The following is a 24,325-nucleotide window of genomic DNA, read 5'->3' as shown; positions in this document are numbered from 1 at the left end:
ACACATGCCTACGTGGGCTCTGCATGCTTTAAGTCCAGCTACGTACTTAAAAAAACTTATTAATTCACTTCTTCAGTGCCACAGAAGAGTCTCTAGGAGGGATCTTTAAAGACAATCTACAAAGCAGAGTGTTTCCAAGCTACAATGCAGACTGGACTCCCCAAAGCCCTCCCAGCTGCAGTGTGCTGGATGCCCCCACCGCTGGGTACAAAACCCACAGCATCTCAGTGCTGAGCGTGCCTTGCTCAGGCCATGGAGCTGTGAACCAGCATAATTCAGCCTAATGAAACAATTTAGCTAAATGCAAGCTAGATTTCTGCAATTGTCTTCCCATCACCACCACTCCTTCCTCCAGGGAGGACCGGACTGAAGTCCTCCTCGGCACAGCCTCGCACCAGGCACATGTCCCCTCTGTCACGGGGGTCAGACAGTGGCATGGGGGAGCCCACAGCATAGCACAGCAGGCACCAGTGCTGGCAGCCTCCCTCCTCCCAACGCTGGCCTATCTGCCGCAGGGCGCAGGCAGGGAGACCTCCTGCTTTTCAGCGAGACACCAGACGGGCGCGATGCAGCTGCCCATGGGAGCCATGTCCCGGAGCTCCAGACATCCCTCAGCTCACGGCTCGGCCAGCTGACAGCGGCAGCTTGAGTGGCTTGAACTGGCATAAAGGAAAACTGCCAAAAATCCTCCAAACAAACAAGAACAAGCAAACAACAGACTGTCCGGTTAACTCCAGAGACACTTGGCAGGAGGCAGTAAGAAGCCGCTCCTAAAATTTCCTAAGGAAATAATTCCTCACACCTCTCTGAAGCTAAGGAAAATTGAGTACTGGAGGCAAACATAGCGCTAGGGTCATCATTTCCATGCATTTGGCACCCAGAGAGCAGACACCATCCCAGAACTGCTCAGTTGCTCCCCCCAGATCCCCTCGTGCCAGCAGCGCCCAGGGCTCACCGTGCCCAGGACCGGGCAGCAGCAACTCCAGTGCTCATCGTAAAGGGGGGGCCAGACCAGCAAAGTTCAATAGTTCTGGAGATTTAAACTTTGCTTCTCAGTGGGGACAGCTATAAAATCCAGTTTTGGAAAGCTGTGCCCTAAGCTCTCACGGATGCTGCCATCTGTATTTTATCTATACAGACACACACACGTATGTAACTGTAGATACACAGGAAAATCCATCATGCCTCGAAGGGCAGCATCACACCGCTCGTGCCAGCTGGGGTGGTTTCTGCTGAGTCAGGCAAATTTAATTTTATTTTCTTTATGGAAAGTTTTCTCCTAGCAGGTGACATTTAAGTGCCAGTAAAAGCAAATAAATGTCAAGAAAGCAGTCCAGGTGGTGAGTGCTGCCAGTTACCTTGGAGCTCATTCTCCTAAACAGCAGCTATTTCTGCCATTGCCCAAAATGCTTAACCAGCTCTGCCCACCACCTTCAAAAAGCAGAATTACGCCTTGAAAGCCGGAACTTTATCTGTCACTTAAAGTTATATGTATGAGTGACTTGGAGCCCATATACTTAGAGCACTCCTAAAATGCAGCTGCCTCTACACCGGAACATTGCACGTGGGGTGGGAAGAGAGGGATTAAAAGCCAAACATTGCAAAGGAGTTTTGCCTTAAAAATGCCTTTTAGCTAAAGGCATCTTCTTAAAAGAGGAGCTCTGGGTCTTTCACAGCAACCCCGGCAAGGTGCCTGAATGCCACTGTGAAGGGAAGAGCCTGGAAAAAAAACCACATTCTCAACAATTTATGATCCAGCCCCAAAGCAGCGGCGCAGCTCGCCTGTGGGAATGACAGGTGACTGGACCCAAGAGCTGCCACGGGTACGTTGTGCCAGAGGAACAGGCTGAAACAGGAGCTCATTTCTTCTACACACAAATCGGATTAACCAGACGCACAAACACACCAAAACTTGAAGGGCTGGGAAAAGAGGATGATGCAAAACCATTAAAAAAAAAAGGGGGGGGCAACATCTTTTCCCATGTCATCCCCCCTACATAGAAGTGTGTCCCTGCATAGCCCAAAGGCATGCCCTAGTGCCAGCTGCACCCAGAGGCACTGAGAGCATCCCCGCTGATCTCCAGCACCCGACTGGTGAGGTGAAGCCCCAGCACCCCAGCCAGGCACAGGATGCCCCACAGCTCCCCTGGGTGCTTTCCAGGCCACCCACAAAGAGCCAGACCCCGGGGGGGGGCACTGACCCAGAGCCCCTCTGCCTCACCTACACATGGGCAGCAGAGTCTACACACTGGAGAGCAACCACCCAGCGTGGGTGCAGAGCCCACTTCTTGTGGAATTCATTACAGAAAAGAAAAGAAAAACAAAACAAAACAAAAAATATAAAAAAACCACCAAGGTTTTTAGGAAGATGAGTCAATTTAGCCTCAAAATGCAGCATGTACTTTGGCCATGGTAAGAAAACACAAGAAAAAAATATAAACAAGGCCAGTGATGGAAAACTTCCTTTTCTGTTAAAAGAAGTTATATTTCTGAAGAAAAATGAGACCAAGGTAGTTATAAAAGAAAGTCCCTTTCCAGGAGGAGAGGTCCCTTAAATGAACCAAACTTTGCTAACTTGGTCACGGTACTTTGGTGACACAGGTGAAGTTTCGGACATCAGGAAGCGCTGCCCTTATTCCTTCCCAGGAAGGAACGCACACAAGACGTGGCATTTACAAACAACCTAAGCCAAGCTTCCTGCACACATGTACGGACATACAATGAGCAGAGCCTGACACAGAAGAAAGGGTGGGAATTTCATCAGGATCTGGGACAACACACCGGCATCTCATCCATCCCCATCCAGCCCTGAATGCTGTTTATTCTGGCTCTGGGACTCCTGTAATTGGGGTATTACAAAAGAGTTGCCAAGAGGTACAATAGTAAGGCACAGTATGATTACCAGAATGAAGGGAATGCTGCTTTCCAGCAGAGACACTCCTCCTGCCCCATCTCTCCCTCCCATGTTCTCCCGGAGCTGGACATCTGGATGGGCTGGACCCCCACAGGGACCCGCAGGGCGAGGCCAGGAGGAGCAGGCAGTGTTCAGCCATGCATCAGGCCTTGCTCTTCAAACTCTACACGGGGTTATTTCGGTGTGGAATCTAGTCAATCACACTGCCGTTATCAATAGAAGTGTGATTTTAATATCTCGCTTTGTGGGAGGAGGGAGAACAATTAAGCTGCAAATTAACATTCTGTAAATGAGTTTGGTGAGATGTGTCTGAACAATAAAAACTAATCAGCTCCCCCTGTTCGGACTTTGGCCTTTTCATGCCAATGGCCTTGCTCTTCTCCAATCTCCCTCATCAGCATGGGGAAGCAAACAGCTCAATCACTGCAGCGGAGCACATCTATCCTTGACCCGCAACACCGATGAGCACTCGAACGTTTAAGCATCATATACAAGAAGTGTATTTGCCCCCATGTCTTCTTCGGTGGTGCTGCTGAAATTAAAATTTCTTCCCAATGCTGTATGTATACACGGGGAGGCCAAACCCACCAGGGCCCTCTGGTCTCCGCACCAGCAGGAGCTCAGGTGAGAGCGGAGGGCACACAGTGCCCCCAGTTTTGTTCTACCCCCAGCCCAGGCTGCGAGGAGCAGCACAACCTCGCAGAGCCTAGGAGCAAACACATCAGGTACGTTGAGATAAGCTTTAATCCCGAGAACACTCATGTTGCCCAATCTGGCCTTTGGAAAAAATAAAATAAAAATCAAACCAACCAACCAAACAAAAAAAAGTCCCCCACACGCTCAATTGTGCTTTTCAAGTTTCAAGAGACTCGTACACACTCGAGGCGTCAAAGTTTCTGCCAACTCTCCCTCTGTTTCAACTTGTCTTCATGGGCTTCTTTTGCAGAAGGGGGAAAAACCCCAACACACTGGAAAGCTGAATATACTCGGTAAGATTTTATCCAAGCAGCTCAGTAAAACTAATGAAGAAAGATCATTAAAAACCCAAACTTTGAGTTAATATGTTATTATACAAGTGCAGTTCAGCTGCTATGCTAATAAAAAGCCTTTGGGGAATAAAAAACAAGCCAAACTGCAAAGCACATAATTTATAATTCTACTGGTATTCTTAAAAACACACACACAACAAAACAAGAAAAAAAATACTCAACACATTTTGTGTTTGGCTTCCTAATCATTGTCACTTTTCAATTAGAAGAGACCTCATTCCATTTCTCTCTGTAATTTTCCCCAAGGGAAGTGTTATAAATGCACTAGGCTTTACAAGATGGGCATATTCAGCCTCCAAATGCAAAGTAAGGTCACACTAATTTAATTTTGCATAATTTTTATTCCAGAATACGTTTCAAACTAACAGGTTCAGACATCACATTTAAGTGACACAACCTGCTTTTCTGTATTTTCTGTCTAGACGCTGCAGCTTTGGGAGTCGGTCAGCACGCGTGCAACTGTTTCGCAACTAAGCATTTTTCCCCCCGATTCTCACAATCCTGAAACTGGATATTCGTGATCAAGTAAAATCACTTGTCACGTCCCATTCTTCAAGTTCATTACTCGCTTGCCACTTTAAACCACATGTGGCCTTGAATAAGGGTTTCACAGTAGATTATAGCGTTACATTAATGAACGATAGGAGACTCCGCTGCTTCCCAAAGCCTGCAGGCTCTGCAACGCGCAGGCTGCGGCCTCTCTCCTGCTCAGAGGGCTTTCTGGAGGAAGGCAGCATGTGCCTTTGCTGCCCACACCAGGCTGCTGCCCGGCCAACCAAGACGATAAGGCCCTAACGTGTCTGAAATTCATGCAAGTGGCAGCTGGCTGGCAGCTGGTGCGGACGCAGAGGCACCTCACCGGCACGGCTGCCGGGGCACCCGGCCCCGCTCCTCCCACCGAAGACCACACTCACGGCTTGACAGAAGCGGCTGCAGAAAGGTGCATCTCAGCACTTCCTCGAGTGCCTGTGAACAAAATACTTGGCACCCACAGGTTTAAAATTCATTAATATTTTTGCAAGGAGGGAGAGCTATTTGAGTCAACGGTGACGCTGGGAGCGTTGAGCCTCTGCACACACACACACACACACACAGAGTTCACAACGGCCGCAGGGGAGGTGAGGCTATGATATATTTTGAATGCGTTTTCTTACTTTTTACAGCTATACTACAGTTCATAAAATGCTTACTATAAAGTTTATTAATGCTCTTCCTTCCACGTAGAGTATCACTGCTGAAGACAAATGCTCCAAAGCACTGGCAAGTATAAAGAGGAGGAAGAAAAAAAAAATACACCTGCATTTTGCTGCAATACTTACAGATACTCCAGCTATCATTTACAAGGGGACAGAACAGCTTTCAGACAGGGTCTCAGCCAAGATGACCTTTGCTTTCAGCCGGCTATAATACACATTTGCAGGTCAAAACAATTCTCTGTAAGCTTCAATTACAATTTCTATATATATTGGAATTGCATATCGTTTGAGAAGTGATGAGAAGTGAAATTACTCAGGAGATAATGGCTAAGCTGAACAAATGTAGCTGCACTAGCCACAATTCCTAAGAAAAAAGTTTTAAAAAAAATACTAGTTGTCATAAATCCTGTGGTGCACCATGCTAAAACCCAAGTCTGTTTTGCTGAGACAAAACAAAAGCAAGCAGAGAATCCCCTGCAGAATACTTTGCTTCTCCAATGTTCACTTTCACTTCCTCTGGGTATTTTTAATCATTAAAACCCCCTTAGTTCTGACTCGAAACAGATTGCTGGGACAGTTCAAGCGCGATGAGTCCAATCACAAGCTTGCACAGACTATCAAAAATATGCTCTTAAGGGTGTGGAGAAAAAACTCCTGCTGCTGATTTCATCTTCTGGTGGACATCAGCCCGGTGTGAGGCAACCCAACACTCTGCTTCAAGCCAGGATGAGATACCTCCCGAGCAAGCCTCGCTGTTGAAAGTTAATGAAGCATCAGTTAATTTTTATCCAGGACAGATGGGACATGCACCTCAGCTGCTGGATGCTCCTGTGACGGTTCCTCAGCATCAGAGCCCTGTTATCACTCATTTCATCAGTATTCAGGAAAATACATCTAAAACTGTGTTTTGAGGTTGCTCCATGTGCCTGGTGCAGAGGACAGCTGGTAACAGAGGCAGGCAAAGCCTTCATTAGGCTTTGGGAGTGGTGGGCACAGCCCCACCGCTATCGGGAAACTGCCAGCATTGCCCCAACATCTGCAATAGCACAGGGAACAGAAAAGGCAAAAAAAGTGGGTTTAAAAATGAAAGCTTATCTCCAGCAGTTTCCTGTAATCTAGAAACTGATGTGAATTTGAGTAGTAGAAAAATTGAAAAGGAAGTGAGTAAGAGTCAGGGAGACTAAAAAGAGGCTGAGAACAACGCAGATTTTGCTACTTCAGAAGTTTCAGAGAACTGTGGAAACAGTATTTCCCCTGAATCACCACTGTGCCACCACTGCCCACACGGGTACAGGCTCCTCGCCGGACAGGACGAGTGTTTGACCCAGCTTGGGTTTTAGCCCACCGCAGCGCAAGGACTGTCTTGTTGAAGACCCTCCACAAACACCTGCATCTGAGATAACAGACTCCCCATCTATGCTGGGATGTTACTCTGCGACCCAGCTGTATGGAAATCTCCAGACCAGCCATTTTCCACCACACATAGAGACTATTTTTAATTACGTCACTTATTTTCCCAGAGAAACATCCTGTGAGCACCTAACACAAGAGCCAAGGAACCCTGCTGTGTACTGCGCCTTCACCTCTGGTCTTCGCCTTCTCTGACACACTTAAAACAACTTTTACACCAAGGCTGAATGGGAAAGTTTTGTACAGAGATTCCTCCTGCTGCCTAACAAGCCTCAATAAAATGGGCAGAAAGAGACTGAGACTTTTCTAACTTGCCTGTTGAAGTACAGAGAGATGTAAATCAGGTCTTGTACAAGCCTGAGCAGCGTCTCTCTAGCCTCCAGAAGACGCAGGCTAAGGACAATGCCTAACAGCAGGCAGCCTGAGCTCCCTCGCCCCATCGTGCCCCTGCAGCACCCCTGACCACCCCAGCAGGGCCCGCAGGTGCCCACGTAGGCTTTGAGAGCAAGGCTTTGCCCACAGCGGTGGGCACACTGCAGCCTCCCTCCTCCTCCCGCGGCAGAGCCTTAGCCTAGAGATGAAGTCATTGCACCAATATATGGGTCTGGCAGCAGGGAATGATGTAATTAAGGTCCCTGGGAAGCCAAAGAGGGTGAGCAGCTGGAGCCTTTGCTGCTGGCATGGGAGATGTACCACTGGCAGCGAAGGACAGACCACAGCAAGGCGAAGGAGCGCTCACTCTGACCCTGGGCACCTAGATCAGCGGCCAAGTGGCAAGCTGAGGCTCCCAGCCCATCTACCACAGAGGGACAAAGTCTTCCCCGGGTCACTCAGCCCAGGAATGAGACCCATCTCTCAATCAGCTTTGCCGAGGACCCCGGTCCCTCCTGGGACTGCAGGAGGAGCATGGCTCCAGTGTGGGCATGGAGCTGAAGAGCCCACCAGCAGCAGGACGAGCCTATTGACATAAGCAGGGAACCCGCGGCACAGGGCACCCAAGCCCTCTGCCAGCGACCAGCCCTTGGGCGAGCACATGCCTCCTGTGGGGTGGCAGCAGGATACCCGACAGCACCGTGCAGAGAGCGAGGAGATGCTTACAGAGAGGCTATGGCAGAGCTGAGACAAGGATGCCCCCGGAACCCTTGCTCCAACTATGAAGCAGCACTTTCCACTCCTCGCTGCGCACAGCCGCTTCGTGGAGTGCCTGTGGTTATTTACGGAGCCTGGTTCACGCGGGTGACTCAGCACCGTGATGCCAGCCAAGACATGGAGCGGGGCACCTCGGCGGGGACCGTCCCACAGCAGCACCCAGCAAGTGGCACTGGCCTCCAGCACAGCCACTGGAGACCAGGGACAGTCAGGTCATGTCTGGTCCTGAAGCTTATGAAATCCGTAAATGATTTGCTGCCTACCACTGGCTAAATATGGTGGCACTGTAATGTCACACCACATGTCCCGGCTTCTTCCATAATCCTTGGGGATTTAGGGTAAGTTCAATGGACTGCAACGCTCCCTCCTCCACACACCTCCCTCTCACACCCCAGAAAGGAAGGTCTCTACACACACACACACGGAGTTTTTCCAGACATGGCAAAATTAACTGGATGAATTAATGAAAGTGTTCACAAATTTTCAGCAAGCACTTTCATCCCGATTTTCCATTAACACCTCTGATATCCACAGAGCTGCCCTGGCTGCGTGACTCAGAGCAAGACGCAGCAGAGATGTGCACAGCCCTGACTGCAGTTCCCTCTCCTCCCAATTTTCTCATCTTTTCATCCACCCCCACCCTTGGGCATCTTCTGTTTAAACAGGTTCCTTGTAGCCCTTGATGGCAGCGCTCTAGTTGCATAAAAAAAAGCATGTAAAACACATAAGGGTACAGCTACTTTTCGACTGAGCATGTGCAAATAAGGCTATCCAAGAGCAATCAGGACGGTGGTAAGGAGAAATGGAAGTCCAAATCGGACTGGCACTGGCAATAATTTGAAGCTTGGAGCTGAAGAGAGTCCATGCATCCTTCCTCCCTTTCTGTGATTCCTCAAATTCTGCACTTACAAGCTTCGTGGGATGCCAAGCAGGGACGTTCAAAGTTTTCAGCCAAGAACAGTTTCAGGCCAGTAATCTTAAAGGCTTCTGAACAAGCTTGTACAGCTCCTCAAGGATCAAATGGAAAACAAGTCTTGGAATAGGGGGGGACCAAGGTCCCCCTCTTCCAGCATCAGTCAGCGTCTGTCAGCACCCAAAACCTGGGCTGCTTCATTCGCATCCTATAGCAAGCATCCTTCTCAGCCGCTGGTCCAGAGGTCCCTGCCTGCTCCCCTCCCCACCCGTGGGCTCCGACAGGCACATGACCCAGCATTTTCTCCGACAGACCTGGGCTGCCATCTTTGCACGAAACTTATTGCCAATGGGTAGGAAGAGACACTGCCCTAAACTAGAAGTGATGGGTCTGACTTTCAGCCGTTCTCAGCACCCACATCCCTGGCCGAAGGCAGAGGCAAGGGCAGGGGCTTGGGCACCAGCAGGCTGCGGAGGAGGAGAGACACCCTTATCCATTCTGTCAGCTACTTGACAGCCTGACCCGCTCCCCTCAGTCTTCGCTTGCATTTCAGAGCACCACAGCTTCAGCAGTGCCCAGAGGCACCATCGAGAACAAGGAGATGCACAAGGACAGTCCTTGCCACAAACAGCCGAGAGCCTACTGCCACCTTGCATGCCCCAATAATTAGGGGACAAAACAAGTCCTAATCACTTTTGGAAAATGAAGGCTGAGAACACCCTGTACCATGTTGCCTTACACATACCAACACACCATCTTTTGCAAGTAGAGAACCAGAAAGGTCAGGAGCTGACATCACTGAACTGGTCTGCAGCAGGCCTGGACCAAAGACGAGTGCACAGAGCTGGCCTGAGGTCTGCCTGGTCCTCGTGCACGCCTACCTGGGCTCGGTTTACAGCAGGTTTTACACCTGCCCCAAGAGCTTGCATTTATGTCTGCCAGCTGCAAGTACACTTTCAGAGAGCAGGGGATAGATGTTACACCACAATCTGGGCACACTTTGGAGCAGCATGTGGCTCCCTGGAAGGACCGGAGGGTTAAACTCAGCAGAATCGAGTCCAGCCAAAGTGCGGTTGTTATGCCAGATGCTCATCAAAGCCTCTGTAAAAGGATGTGGGTTAAGTAATGTAGCCAAAGAGTGGACCTCATTTTTTCTACTCAAGGCTAAAGAATGTGAATTTGAGAAGAGCCATCTGAATCTAGTCACCCCCCAGAGCTATGATTTTAGCAGGGAATAAACTCACAACTCCTCAGCGAGCAGCTGCAGGGGCTTGGACTCTGCAGCATCCCACAGGAGAGGCAGCAGGGCCAGCACCGGGACTGCGCCTGACTGCAGCCCCTCGCCCTCCCCTGTTCGGACATACGGCATGGAGGAAAATACCCTGGCACGGCAGCAACGCAGCCCGGTGCAAGCAGCTCTGCCCTGGCCCATCCTTCCCAGCCCCGCCTGGAAAGGGGACATGCCCATTATGCTAAACATTACATTTGAACTGCTCTAATTTAAGCAAGAACCAAAACAGCTCCAGGCAACAGCTGGAATCCAAAGGCTGCCAGAGAGGTGCAGCACTGAACACCACTCCTGGTTTACAGAGGCCATTTCACCCACCAGATGCGGAGCCCCACTCGTTAAAGAGACCAATGTTCTCCCTCTCGGAGACTGGTGGACAGGGAAGAAGAGATGAAAGAACAAAGAACTTCAGATGGCAGATTACTCACCCTCCGCCACTCATCTGTTAGGTCATCTTAGAAACAATCAGACCAGGCAAAGTCATTACTGCAATATTCGGGTATTAGCATTTATCTGCTGCATTTATCTTCTAAATAATACCTCCATAAAACCACATACGAAGGGCCCATCAGATTGTCAACAATTGTATGTGTTTACAAGGCAGTACGGGAAGTACTGGAGATAGAGAATATGATCTTGCCCCTGAGATCTTGCCCCTTGCAATAGAGATATTGATATTGCCCCTGCTACCACTAATCAGCAGAATCTTGAAGCTGGAGCTGCAGCAGCAGCACCGAGGCATCAAAGAGAGCAGGATCAGGCCCGTGACAACAGGCAGGACAGCTGGGAAGAGCCCGTTGGATTTGGTCCTGCTTCGTGCATCATCAGTACAGTTAACAGCTAAATTGCATTTCCACATTCAACATTGCCAGTTCCAATGTAGCAAGCAGAACTAACGCCGTGAGAGCTAGTGATAGCAGGCTGAGAATGGGGCAGGAGGGCAGAGAGCAAGTGGGACTCAGAAAAGGAGCCAGTTTGAGGAAAAACATTGCTGGAAAATGGGTGATGGGACCCCAAGAAGTCATGTTCATAATGTCAATCCTTGGGCCATAACTGTGTGTTTAATATAGTTAGTTTTCTTCATCTGTCACCCCGGGTAATCAAGCATCACATCCTTTGAGTCACTGGCAAATGATGGCCTCATCCTGCACCCCCACCCCCTTTTTTTGTTTGTTTTAAAGGAAATGGCCCCATTTCATGCTTATAGCCACGAAAGTATCAAACTGGTCAAGCCTCAGAAAACTTTTTAGGCCTTAAAACACAGTAACTGTCCCAATCACACTGCTGTGCCTGTTTTTAAAGGTGACCTTCCTGAGCTACCATGGCCATGGCAGCAGCTGCAGGGAGTGGGAGCTGCATTCAAGGGCCAGAAAAGCAGGATCAGCCTGGCAGCATCGGCATGGCAGCACTCAGTTTTTACATGGAAATGGCGAACGTGAGAGCTGGGGTCAGCAGCTCTGTCAGCTGGGACACCTCCTGGCTCTGAGCAGGGACCTGTCAACTGCAGACTTGTTTAGAGAAACTCCTAAAGACATTAACCAGCTCCCTCAGAGCAATGAGAACTAATGAGGTTCTTTGGGACACTTGGACTCTCTAAGATCTTGCATACGCCAACCCTTTCCCTCCCTTTTTGTGCCCATTTCTCTCGCCCTCCCCTTTTCCAGGGTTTTGAGAAAACATATTTTATGCACAGTAAGCCTGATCCCAGTCTATTGAGAGGACTGGAAGGAGTACATTGCTTTTGAAGTTACTCCCAAGGGTAAGGACAGCTAAACTGGATTAAAAGAATAAAGTAATTTTGATTTTGCACTTAAAAGATAGGTAAATTTGCTTGCTCACTAGAAAACGTTGAGAAAGGCTCATGGCCCCCACCAAGCTGAGAACAACCAGAGCATCTCCTGCTCCCCGAGAGGTGGCACGACGGCATCAGGCCTGGATGACGGCTGGGGCAGGGGCGAGGGCAGCGTGTCACCTCGCCCCCTCGAACACAAGCATCCAGAGAGGGACACAGGAACAAGAGTTTACAGTCTGCAATCATAAATAGCACGAACCAGAAAAACATCTACCAAAGAACAAGTGAAAAGACACAGTACACAATATCCGGATCAAACCCTGCCAGCCGACCCTGAAAGACCAACGAGATTTTGTCAGGGGTATCTCTACAGCTAGTAAAAATAAGCACATTAATAAATAAGTATTTTCATATACCCTGGAAACACTCCTGATCAATATGTGGCTTGCTACAGTAGAGGGTTTTTTTTTCTTTCCACCCAGCAGAAACTCATGACAAAGGAAAGCACATCTCATTTATGAACTTAGCTATAAATACTTTTGCTAACTGCCATTTAGGAATTTCATTTCCTGCTTGAGCAAGTCCTGTTGAAAGAGGCAATTACCAAATTTGTTTCTAGTTATAGAAATAGATGTTTGTTGCTGCCCACATCTGTTTCGACAGACAAATTGCCAGTCACGGACGCTCCGAGGAGAGCAAGTGCTCCATCCAGGGAGGGCTTTGCCACCTCTCCAGAAAGCTAACAGCAATTACAGGGATTGGGTTTCTGATTCCAACTTCATTTGAGCCCCGTCTCCCGCTGCAATGGAGCTGCCTCGCACTGACGGCACCTGCGGCTTCACAGTCAGCCGCAGCCGCCTGTGCCACATCACCCGGTGCATGCCACCGACCGCTGCCGGCAGTGCCGTAGCCTGCTCCCTCCTCCTGCTGCTGCGGAGACACTAAGGAACACGCATTTCATTAGCCACCAGGCCCATCAAAACAAGGCAACTTTAATTCTGCAGGTCACGAGGATCCAGTACACTGCATTTGTTGTGTGCACAGAAAGGAAAGGCAACGGCAAAGCGTTCTCCTCGCCTGCAAAGCAGTGAGATGGCACAGACCTTCCTGCTCCGTGTGGGACACCTCACTGCAAATCAGCCAGCGGTGACAGCGCACGGGTGCGGAGATGGACGCTTATGGCTGTCATCAGCATGGACCACGGCCTCTCCCAGCTGAACACTGTACATACCGGGTTTTACTGTGTCTCCCTCCCCACTGTCCTCACTTTCCACTTCCCTCCACCCTGGCTGTCCTCTAGAAAGTTTTCATTTTCACTTACTCCTGGGAAAACCATTCACTGGCTGATTCCCAACATGCCATGGCCCCGGCAGAGCCAGCTGCGGCTCAGGTGCCCCAGTGCCAGCACCAGACCCCCAGCACGGTGCCTGGCAAGTCCTGTGGGACCCGCGCTCGAGCAGGGGCACCCCGAGAGGGACACGGGGACAAACAGCAACGCCCGTGCCTCCCTGCCACAAGCACAACACCCATCAGCTCATGCCCAGCGCCCAGCTCAGGGATGCGGCAGAGGCGCAGAGAAGCCACGAAACACCACGAGCTGTGGCCGGGGAACCTCTGCTCCTGTGGCATTTTTCCTGTGTGAATCGGCATGGCTCCCCCCACACCACCTCGCTTATCAACGCGGCGCAGCCCTGAGGAGCCCATCGGCATTGGGGAGCAGTGCTGGGGACCCCGCCGTGCCCCCGCCCCGAGGCCGCGGCACTGCCACTCCCCTGGGGCCTCCGGGACACACAGCCGCGGGCAGCAGTGCTGTACGGGCTGCCCCAACAAGCGGCTCGCAGACGGGTGTCGAAACACAGATTGAGCAAGCTGGCCAAAGCCACACAGGTCATGACGGGGCTGTAACTGCAACCGGATTTCCTCAGCCCCGTCCAGCAGGACACCTCTCCCTCCTCTGCCTCGTCTTAACCGCCGTTACCGTCTATATCGTTTTGCAGCTTTTGCTTACAAAAGGAGTGACCTTTCACAAGGTAAGTCACTCCCATGGAACAAGGACAATCTTAAGTTACAGACATAATTATGCATTGCAGAAAAAAATATGCAAAATGCATGCAAATGCCCAGACACACAGACTGTGTTTGGTCACTGCAATATTCAATTTCAGTTCTTGAACTGGTCTGAACACCACCAGATGGGAGCGAAGGCATGTGCATTTCAGAGAGATGTGAAAAAAAATAATTATATTTATATATACACACATACACATGCCAGAGTGAATGGGGGAGGCGAGTTAAAATGCACCTAATCTGATAAAATTGAAGGTAATACATTTACTTCCACCTCAGCTGCAGCAACAGCCTGAAAAAGGTTTTACCTCCTACAGCAGATACGCTAGAAGGTCCATATTTTGTTGTGGCACTGTGCATTTCTGAGCTTCTAAGCACGCACCAAAAGAGAAGCTGCTCTCCCGTGTAAAACCCAGCAGCGCTTGCTCAGCAGAGACGGTTTTCGGAGCCGAGAACGGGGCTGGGTTCCCATGCCCTCCCCTTGTCTGGCCGTGGCGGGACGAGCCGCCCCGTCCCAATCCCCGTCCTCTGGCACATCTGCGTCCCTCCTGCGTGCCCCATTGTCCCCAGCACCCCCATCCCGTCCCCACGCAGCCCCCAGATGACAGATTGATGACACGGGGCGGCGGTGGAGAGCCAACCCGCGAGGTCAGCCCCGACAATGGGTTTTGGAGAGAAGAGGCCATGGGGGCGAGGAGCCCCCCGGCTCGCCCATCCCTTCCGCAGAGGTGGTTTTCAAGCCGCCTCCGCAGGCCACCCGCCACCTGCCCGTGGGGACGAGGATGCGGGCGGCGGGTGGGCACCCCGGCCCCCGGGAGGAGGGCGGCAGCTGCCCTCGCGCCGGGGCGGAGGGCGACTTCGGGAGGACGGGGAAGGGGGATAGAGCACAGAGGGGAGGATTATCCACGGACACAGCTTGTCCCCTTTTCACTGCATTTAACAATAAAGCAGTAGCTATAGCAACGGGGTTAATTAATGCATCCGATTTGCATAACTAAAACTCTGAACCCATTCAAACCTCGCTGATATTTTCATTCTTAAACCTGGCCTGCAAGGCTGTGCTCTTATGGCGAGGGGAACCCAAACAAACACAGCCATACATATGTATTGCTATACTTGCGGAGAGATGCAGGTACACACAGGACAGGGCACAGAAACAAACAGTGCACAAAGCCATCCCTCAGCTGTGGCTTCGGCAGCGTGACCTGCTGGTGAGGCTCCAAGAGCGATTTGCTCCACATACCTTTATTCCCCCAGAAAGTATTAGCATTTGCAAATAAGCATGCGGAAAAGAACAGAAAAACGGGGGCTGAAGTGTCCTTCAAAAAATAAAACAAGGGAAAAAGTGATTTTCAGAGATGGAGGGAGCAAAGCACATTCCAGGACAGAGGGGGTAAGGAGATAGGCAATGTAAAGGTTTCAGACTATCGTATAACCAGAGGGGAAATGTCTTCTCACCACAAACATGCATCTGCATGATGTCTAGACAGTCATAAAAAGGGCAATTAAAGTACTGCAGGCTGCAGTAAGCTAATGTCTCCTCTCCCAGTCTAAACAGTTGAAACGTACTCTACTAACTTCGAAAAAAAAAATATAGGATAGAGAGAGAAAGACAAGTTTGTAAGGAAAAATGTTTTGAAATTCAGTTCTAAATAAGCCAGTAAATTAATTCAACCTTGTCAAATCTTTCCCTTATAACATATCAAATATTCCGCCTGCGTCCTGTCTAGACTGCGATAACAAAGGGCATTTAAAGCCCTGCAAGATGCGCTGACAGAGTAGCCATTTAAAGATGCAGTATTGCTTTCTTCATCTAAAACGATTTGTCAGATAGAGTTAAAATGAAAATGATAAGTAATCACTCTGGTTCACAACCATTTCAAAAGAAAAAAAACCACAAAACCCCCACAGCTCATAGATATAAATCCCACTAAAATCATTCCAACTATCATTCCAGTGGGATTTGTTTGGCTTTTTTTTTTTTAAATGGCATTTGCTTATTTTTTTTTTATTGTGTTAATCTGAGACGTCACTAGCTTTCTGCACCACATGCCTTTCTAAATAGGAGCGTATTAAGTTCGAAAAAGCAAGCTCCAAGTATTAATTCATTTATTGATATAAAATGATGACTTGCAGAGAGACACTATTATAACTCCGAGGGTTAACACTGGAAAGGATTTTTTTTTTTTTTTTTTTTTTACTTAAAGGCAAAAGAATAAACTACCTCACATGAGAGAAACTGGCCAGTCTCCATCACTGATCTGGTTTAGCCTGGGCAGTCACTGTCCTCAGGAGAGCAAGAGAGAAAGAAAAGTTAAAGCAAACTATGTGGGTGTGCACAGCATGGTTTTTACTGAGAAAGGACAGCTTTCTGGAAAAAGCTAAATGAGATACAATCCTGTCTAACACAAGAAACATTCTCCTCCCTTCCTGAGCTTTATCACCTGTTAGAGAGCGAAAATCTCCAAAAAAAATATATAAGCAAAATAGCTGATCTGGCTTAACAGGAGGGCTAACACTGCCCACGATGGAGCAAGCGCCCCACCGGCCTCCAGCGACCCTACAGGCAGCCACTCTTAAAGTGCAAGACTGGCTTTTGAAGACTTTCGTTGGGACACGGCATGATCAGATGCCCCTGGCGAGGGAGGGGGACTGGGGGGTGCCCGGCGCCGGGTCCAACCGCACCATACAGTCGCTTCTACGGGAGGGTCAGAGTCACCCCTGCAAGTTCAAAACCGGGCTGACTGCAGGTCCTCTCTGTTCCTCACCCTATAGCATCCCACCACCACCTCGTTTGCACCTCCCTCTGTCTCCCCACCCTTGTTTCTTAATTATTATTTTAATAAGACTGTTTCCAACTTCACTGTTCATTCTGCAATAGCCCAAGGGCTACAACTGTTCATTAGACAGAATTTCTGCTGTAATTGCACTGACACAGATGTGTAGGTTATCTGGAAGAAATTACTAAAATGAGCAGTAAAGAATGGGGCTGGATGCTTTTCTTCCCTTACGGAGAGTTTAATTTAACATTATTTCCCCCCACACCCCATACAAGCAGCATCATTCGGTGCATTGCGGGTTCGCAGAGGAATTAACCTCAAATAGTTCCTGCTGCCACAGTGCGTACAGGTGCACTTTGCTCCCCACGCTGCACCAAGATTTCCACAGGGGCAAAAGGCGCAGGTTTGCATCCAGGGGCTACAGACGCGGTGCCGGAGGGGCCTGACGCCACCCGACCCACCGGGCTCTGCAGCACAGCCCCCACACGGATGCACGGAGCAGAGCTCCACAGCAGCCCCGCCGTCCCAGGAGAGGAGCGGGTGGCTGACACCCTGCCCAACTGACGTGTCTCCACCACCGCCGGTGGGATGGCCCCCATCCCCACTGCGTCCCCCAGGCAGCACGAGTCGGTGACTTTCACCTGAGAGAGGAAGTATCCAAGACCACCGATAAAGCTTGAGGGAAGAAGTTCAAGCCTTGACCTGACTGTAACTTGTGGGGCTTGCCATAAGGATAAACGAAGGTCCCTGACGAACGCTCGGCTGCAGTCACCTCGCACGCCTGCATTGGCACAGCTTTCAGCGACTCCAGAATCACGACCCCTCGGCAAGACGTGGAAGCATCAAACCCCGGCAGGGCAGGAGTCAACACCACCACCACCCAACAGCTCGAGCCCATCCCCGCACAGCACCGTGGGTGCCAGGGCTGGGGTGAGAAACAGGCTCCCTCGGTCCCCCCTCACCCTCTGCAAAGAGGTAAATCACCAGACATAGAAAAATGTCATCGCTTCTGCTCGACAGCGTCCAGGCTTCGAACCCGCCACGGTTGTGCAGCTGTCAAATCAGCCATGGAGTTTACATGAACTTCCTCTGCAATTCATGTTGGCGAGAGCCAGACACATAATAGCCTTGGATTCATGGAAAAAGAGCTGCCAGTGTTATTTCTATTTAAAACCTCTATTTGAGCTTCATACACTCATTCTTCACACATAATACACATGCACATACACACAAAATGCAGATGTGAGCCAGATCCAGAAGCATTTCACTTCACCAAGAGCACTGCCTAATAGCGATTTCAGGTTTTGGCTCACTGTTATTATTTAATAGATTTTAATTCAATAATAAAAAGTATGAACCTGCCAATTTTTTGTTATGTCTTCTTGCCAGGAAGGAAAAAAAGAAAAAAAAGAAGAAGAAACCATGCAAGAAACTTGCTCTCAACTTATTTATCGAACCATTCCCTGCCCCTTATCCCCCCCAGGCAAGGGGCTGCTCTCCTGAGCAGCGGCACAAAGGCACCCTCCAGGCCAGGCGACGGCTGACGCCGCGGGAGCGCTCCGCCAGCCAGGGTGGGCTGGGGCAGGGGGGAACAAGCAGATGCACATCAAGGGTTCAAGTCCCACCTCTGAATATGTCTAAAAGCCATTAAAAATGTCTCCTTCAGCAAAATTCATCTTTGATTTTAAGGGGAGGCCGGAAATTTCACAAATGCTTCATGTCAAAAATGCCTGCGTTAAGGGAAAAAAACCTTTCCTTTGTTGCTAGGGGACTTACAAGCTTTGTATCTGCTGAAAACCTTTAAAATTCCACCATTGTATTTTAACAAAACCCCGAGACTGAAGCATCTCATGTGCTAAAAATCAAATGACAGAGCACATCAGTTCCATCCTTCATTTGTAAGTACTTTGCTCAGGCCTCACTTCGTTTTGTATCTTGGTCCTCGATGCTTTTTGGCAGTTTGCTCTAGACTTACTGGCAAGGGCTAAAAGGTTTCTATTTAGCTGGTGTCAGCTGAGCATCTGTGCCTGCAAGAACCGGAGTGGGGGTGATCCCGACTGCATTTCAAAAGTACATTTCTTTTTGGGAGCTGCCACGATAATTTTAAATCTAAGTGTGTTTGGGTTGCGGGGTGTCTCCCTCCGGAGGGGTCCCCACTGCAGTCCCGACTGGAGCGCCTGATTCTGGGAAGGATTCCTGACCAGCGGAGGGAAAAGGAACTGGGAACGCTCCCTAACCTGTGACCCCGCTAACAAAAGGCAGGGAGAGCGTCTAGACCTCCAGTCTGCCGGGGAGTGAAGGCGGGTATTGTGCTGCCAGCACACAGGGGCTGCCTCAGACAAGGCAGGCACAGACGCGCTGCGGGACAGGAGCAGCAGTGCAAACCCCAGCTGCAGCGATCAGCAGGCATCGCCCCCAAAACGCGCCAGGTTATCGAGGGAGGGAGGCCACACACAGCCCACCCTTCCTCACCAGCACAGGGTTTAGCAGTGGCTTTCAGGGCAGCTCCCAGTTCCCAGCACAGCTGGGCCCAGCACAGATGAAGGAACTCTTTCGATTTCCAGCCCCACTGGCCCTGGGTTTCCCTTTGCCTCCATGTATTTCACACACGCCACCTTCACACTCCCAAATGCAACCATCCTGCATTCCAGCTCTGCGCAGATCACCAACAGGCGAGAGCAAAAAAGATATGCTTCCTTCCATGAAGCCTTTATTTTCTGCTTTCCCTGTCTGTCTCAGTTAAAAGAGGACCAAGCAAGATGTTCCCTCTCCACCAAGCCTAGAGATCAGCTCAACATTCAGAAAAGCTGAAGTCGAGACCCAGCTCTACCACTATTTCTTGCGTGACCCTGGACAAGCCTCTTGGCTTCTCAGCATTGTAGGTCCCCACATATAAAAATACAAATGCCCTAATAAATGCTAGAGCTAATGGCAGGTTACTGCCAGGGAAGAGAAAACAAAAGACCTATTAAAAGCCCTCCTTCATCTCTGCCAGAAAGAAAACACTATTACCCAGTACTTAAAAAGATGGATTAAAGGAGAGCGAGTAGCCAGGGGTTTAAGAACACCCCTGGCAGAGCAGTGAGGGGAAGCGCTCCCGGCCAGCCGCCCCCCATCCGCCCTCAGGACAAGGGTTTCCCCAGGGATGCTCCCACGCCCCAGCCGTGCCCTTGGCCATGCCCTGACCGTGCCGCCGCAGGCAGCAGGAGCAGCACCTGCCCCAAGCGCTCCCGGCAGACAGCGGGGCTGGTCCCGCACTCAAAACACGCCTACCTGCAGATCAGAACTTTTGGAAAAACAAAAATCATTAGTTTCACTCTTCCCAAAGGAAAGATAACTACCCCTTCGAAACCGTATTTTCTGCCAGAAGACGTGCTCCAACCCAGCTGTACAGACAGCAAAACCAGAGAGACCCACATGCGCAGAGGTGGCGGCACTGGTGCAGTACCACCCTAGGCATCAGCAGCACCCACTGAGGCAGGAACACTGCTCCACGTGGTACCTGCAGCCATGGGCACAGCCAGCTGCAGGAGACCCTCCATCCTTCTACCACCAGCCTCAGCAGCTGAGATAGTTTACATAGCCATTAAAAGCCCAGCCCCTTCTGATGAGAGGTGAAATATTAACAGCTGATGGTGAACACACTGAATTCAGAGCAAGAGAGTTTTATTATCCTGGTACCCACCTGATGCCAATCCTTCACCAACACACCCTACCACATCCATACCTTTCTACCTGAAAAAAAGGTGAGGGACAGGGAGTTTCTTCTCCCCCTGCCTCCGTCATTTCCTACCCCATTTCCAAAACATCATCCCTCCTGCAGCAACTCCTTCCCCAGGTGCTCCAGGTCCCTGGGGCCACCCAGGCACCAACGCTGCCTGCAGAGCTGGGAGCTGCAGCAGGACACTGTGGGGTGGCACCGGGGCGAGATGCCACGCACCTGCAGTCTCAGTGAGGTCCAGCCCAAACTTCCTCGCAGCCTGGCTCCTGCCACGGCAGCAGCTCATCTTCTGACAACTGCATGTGATTTATTCCTGGTGCACATGCACAGGGAGACTGAGAGATCCTACACTGGGATTTTATCAGCAGTATGCAGCTATGGAAACAAACCCATTTAGACTAATATAACAAAATGCCCAAACCCACAACAGTAAAATAAAGAATGATGCATATGGGCATTTTCACAGGGGAGCATTGCAGTGAATGCAGAGCATGACCCAGCTTCTAGGAAACAGGGGAGGTCTGTGTGTCCACTTGGACAGAGTTCACTCAAACCTCTACAAAATCAGTAGCCCATGCATTTTCATCTAGTTACATATTTCACCTCGTGCATTTTGTTTTGTGCAAACCCTCCACCCTGCCCTCTGATTTTAAAGAGTTCAAGGACTGCATCTCCTCCTAAATCAGATGAGTGGCTCCTTGGTGAGGGCATCTCCTCTTCACCCTCTGTACCCATTCCCAGCCACCCTCTGCGAGAAAGAAGAGAGCCAACACAAAACCCAGCAGAAATTGCAGCACCCCTTTTTGCTCCCTGTGGGGCGACGGCAGCATCCGACCCTGCCCCGGTGTACAGCTCTGGGCAGAGGCTGCAGCTCAGCTGAACTGATCCCGTCTCAGCAGACGAGAGAGGTCCACGAGTCATTTACAGAAATTCAAGAATGTGGCATCCACACCGGAGACATCCAGGAGTTACCACGAAGATGGTGGAACAGTTTAAAAACCCAAGGAAAAAAAAAAAGCTAAACCACCCTTGAGTTGGTCTCGGTTAGTGCTCTCTGCCCAGGGTTTGTGTTTTGACCCCCCCGTGTGCAGGGCTTTAGCCCATGCAGCACGGGGATGGGCACAGGCGTCTCTCCCCGAGGGTCCCAGCTCCGCAGGCAGCACCAGGGTGCTCCGGGAGGAAGCGGGCGTTGGAGGCGGCGATGTCTGGCAATACTGGCCCAGGCTGTAGCTGCAGACAAGGACCCAGACAACAAAGGCGAGGCAAAAAGCCATCCGATAGAGGCAGCCATGTCTGGCAGACTGCAGCTTTCGGAAGCCTGGGGAGACTTTCTGGGCATGCACTGATGTCTGCAAACACAGCTCCTCGCTGGGCGCACAATTAAGCTAGCAGCAAGATCGCTGAAGTGTCCTACACCATACTCCAAATAGTATCTATCTAGTAAGATTAAAAAATCCCAAAGAGTACAAGAGTGTGGCAAAGGAGCAAGCAACCGAAGACTGCAGGGAACAACTCTACAACAAAAAAAAAAAAAAAAGACATTTAATTTTCTGTTATTTATATTCTAAGAAAACGACACGTTTTTCACTTGCATCTTTGCCTCCCTCCCTGAGGCACAAACATACACACAAAATGGGACAGGGAAAGCAGGAAGAGCAGCACAGCTAGAATACATCCCTGCTCATCACACTTTCCTAAATCACAGGACAAGAAAACGGGTGCAAGTTTTACAACAGTGGAGCACCAGCAAACACCTTTTGCTAGAGTGAAAATGCCCCAAGCTGCGCTGCTCAGAGTAGCGTGACACTGGGGCTCCCTCTACCCGCCCAGCTCATATGCTGAAATCTGTCATTTAAGGCATTAATATAAAATAAATACAAATAAATCATTGATTGCTGCAGGACAGTTTCCCTACGGACTGGTGTGAGTGTCCCAGCACCGGGGCTGCGTCTGCCCTGCATGCACCGGCTGCTCCCGGCCTCGGGCTCCTGCTGTTCCCCCGCCTGATGCCTGCACCACGATAATGCTGCTGGTGGGACCGGTGGTGTCTTACAGCTTTTTTGCACAAGCAAGGACTATTTTGCTGTGCAACCAAATTGTCCCATCAGGCTCCAAATAAAGCAACTGAAATAATTCTCTTTTGCCTTGTTTTAGATTATGACTTTTAGTAATAGATGCTTGATAAAAGCCTAATGAATGATTTGTACGTATTATAAGCACATTAAAGATCTGAGCATGGTTATAAGCCAAGGTCATAAGCTCTATTGACTTCCCAGGCTCTATAACAATTGATTAGCCATTTATTAAAATCATTTATTCACCACTTGTTAACACTTTATTTAGTCAGTTCTTCCCCAGCAGGCTTGGGACACAGCATTTGAGCAAAGACACCTTACTTCTGAGGTACTCTCATAAATTCAATTCTAAACTGAGAGAGAGACCCATAAACGTTACAACGATGTCTTATTAAACCAGCAAAGACTCTTCTGCAAACAGGTTCAGCTCAAATCAAGCAGCCTGGTTCAACAGGGCTCCCGATGCCTGGTTTTGTCTGTCCTGAACACGGGCAGCTCCTGCCACCCTCAACAGAAGTCTGACATGCCATGACTTAAAAAGATTCAGGTTGGCAAACTACTTTCACAAAATACAGGTGGTTTTGCCCAATGTAATGCAGCTCATTACTTTGCCAGAGTAACAGCAGAGTAACAGTACTCGTGTTTAAAAAGACATTCAGCTTTTGAAGATGTTTCTACATTGAACAGCTATTGATAGACAAAAAATACCAGCTTTGCACAGTCAGCCTCTGAAGCCACGGCTGCATCCCCCTCTGCACCCTGATCAGCAGATACTTGCTGCTCTCAGGGCAAGGCAACGTACCACCCGTTTCATCAAGCGAGTAACCAGGGTGTTTATAGTACAGCAGCTGCAATCATGCAATCAGCCTTCATAATTAGATCTTGGCAACTCTTGAAATACTTCACTTACCCAGTTTACCTGGAAAGGTGCGACCTAAACATTCAGTGCCTGGAGACATTTGAAAGAAAAACAGAAAGCATCCGTCAGTGATGGGAGCCACCTCCGACCGGCTGCACCACACACCCCAGCTCCCCTCTTGGGGACTCATTCTTGAAGAGCCTCCCCTGTAGCCAACCATGGTTGGCATCTGCACCCAAGCCTACCACCTCCGCAGTAGCCAGGAGTACCAAAAGCACTACGAGCCAGGTCTCACCACTCTTGGTAATGACCCCACGTGCTTTTCCCACACCAGAAGTTGCAGCAGCAGGTTCTCTCCAGCCACGCTACTGCATGGGCTTCCCCAGGACTGCTCTCCTCCAGCACTCCCACCCAACACACCTGATGGCATGCCGAAGCCTAATGGAGGTTTGCAAAGTTTTTGGGATCACTCAGCCCACCCCAGAGACCTTCCCGCCACGTTCCACAGTGCCAGACCGCCTGTCCGTGGCCCCGGGCAGCACTGCGCGCTTCAAGGTGCCGGTGGGCTATTGTCATGTGCTGTCTCCTCTGCAAACACACGTAGCTGAGCCCCACGCGCTACTGAGCCCTGGTGAAAGCTCAGGGTCTCCTGACACCCCGTCCCCAGTGGGGGGGGGGCGGGGGGCAGAGGCTATGGGGTGCTGAAGAGGAAGACCCACAACAAAATCTTGCACAAAACCCCAGATGCAATGCCCAGCAGATGTATTTTCAAGTGAGGAACAAAGCGGCAAAAAGTTTGGAATAAAAGACAACTCGTGACTTCTCACCCGTCAGTGAGCAGTGCATTAGAATCTGCAAAACTGATGGGATGACAGGACACAGATCCCCCCCGGCCCCACCAGCACAACCTCAGACGAGCTGCGAGCCACCGCAGGCTGGGCGAGCGCTTTGCAGTCCCACAGGGGATTTCACCAGAGAAAACCTGTGTACAGGACTTTTTTTATGATGCCCATAAGAACTGTCTGTCACTGATAATGGTTAATTGGTACTAATTAGTAGCTGCCACAGTCTGATGCCAAAGGAGTCCTCCTGGCCTATAAAAGTGGCCTTTAA

At 50.0% G+C, this 24,325-nt stretch overlaps 1 protein-coding gene across 3 annotated transcripts in view; it reads right to left on the bottom strand.

Annotated features, from left to right (window-relative positions):
* The window catches only part of PMEPA1 (prostate transmembrane protein, androgen induced 1), a 54,766-nt gene that overhangs the window by 14,085 nt on the left and 16,356 nt on the right, over positions 1-24,325 (bottom strand). For 2 of the 3 annotated variants that reach the window (XM_087750291.1, XM_087750290.1), the window contains exon 2: positions 23,264-23,302. The exons of the other annotated variant lie outside the window; for it this stretch is intronic. In XM_087750291.1, the coding sequence (XP_087606417.1) occupies positions 23,264-23,302 (39 nt within the window). The remainder of the gene's footprint in view (positions 1-23,263; positions 23,303-24,325) is intronic. 3 annotated transcript variants of the gene reach the window in all.

This window comes from Nipponia nippon, unplaced genomic scaffold (assembly GCF_047370975.1).
Source record: "Nipponia nippon isolate SJK-2023a ecotype South Korea unplaced genomic scaffold, ASM4737097v1 scaffold_13, whole genome shotgun sequence".
NCBI classification, from domain to species: Eukaryota; Metazoa; Chordata; class Aves; order Pelecaniformes; family Threskiornithidae; genus Nipponia; species Nipponia nippon.
The sequence above is the reverse complement of the archived record's forward strand: the minus strand, read 5'-3'. Positions and strand labels throughout refer to the sequence as shown.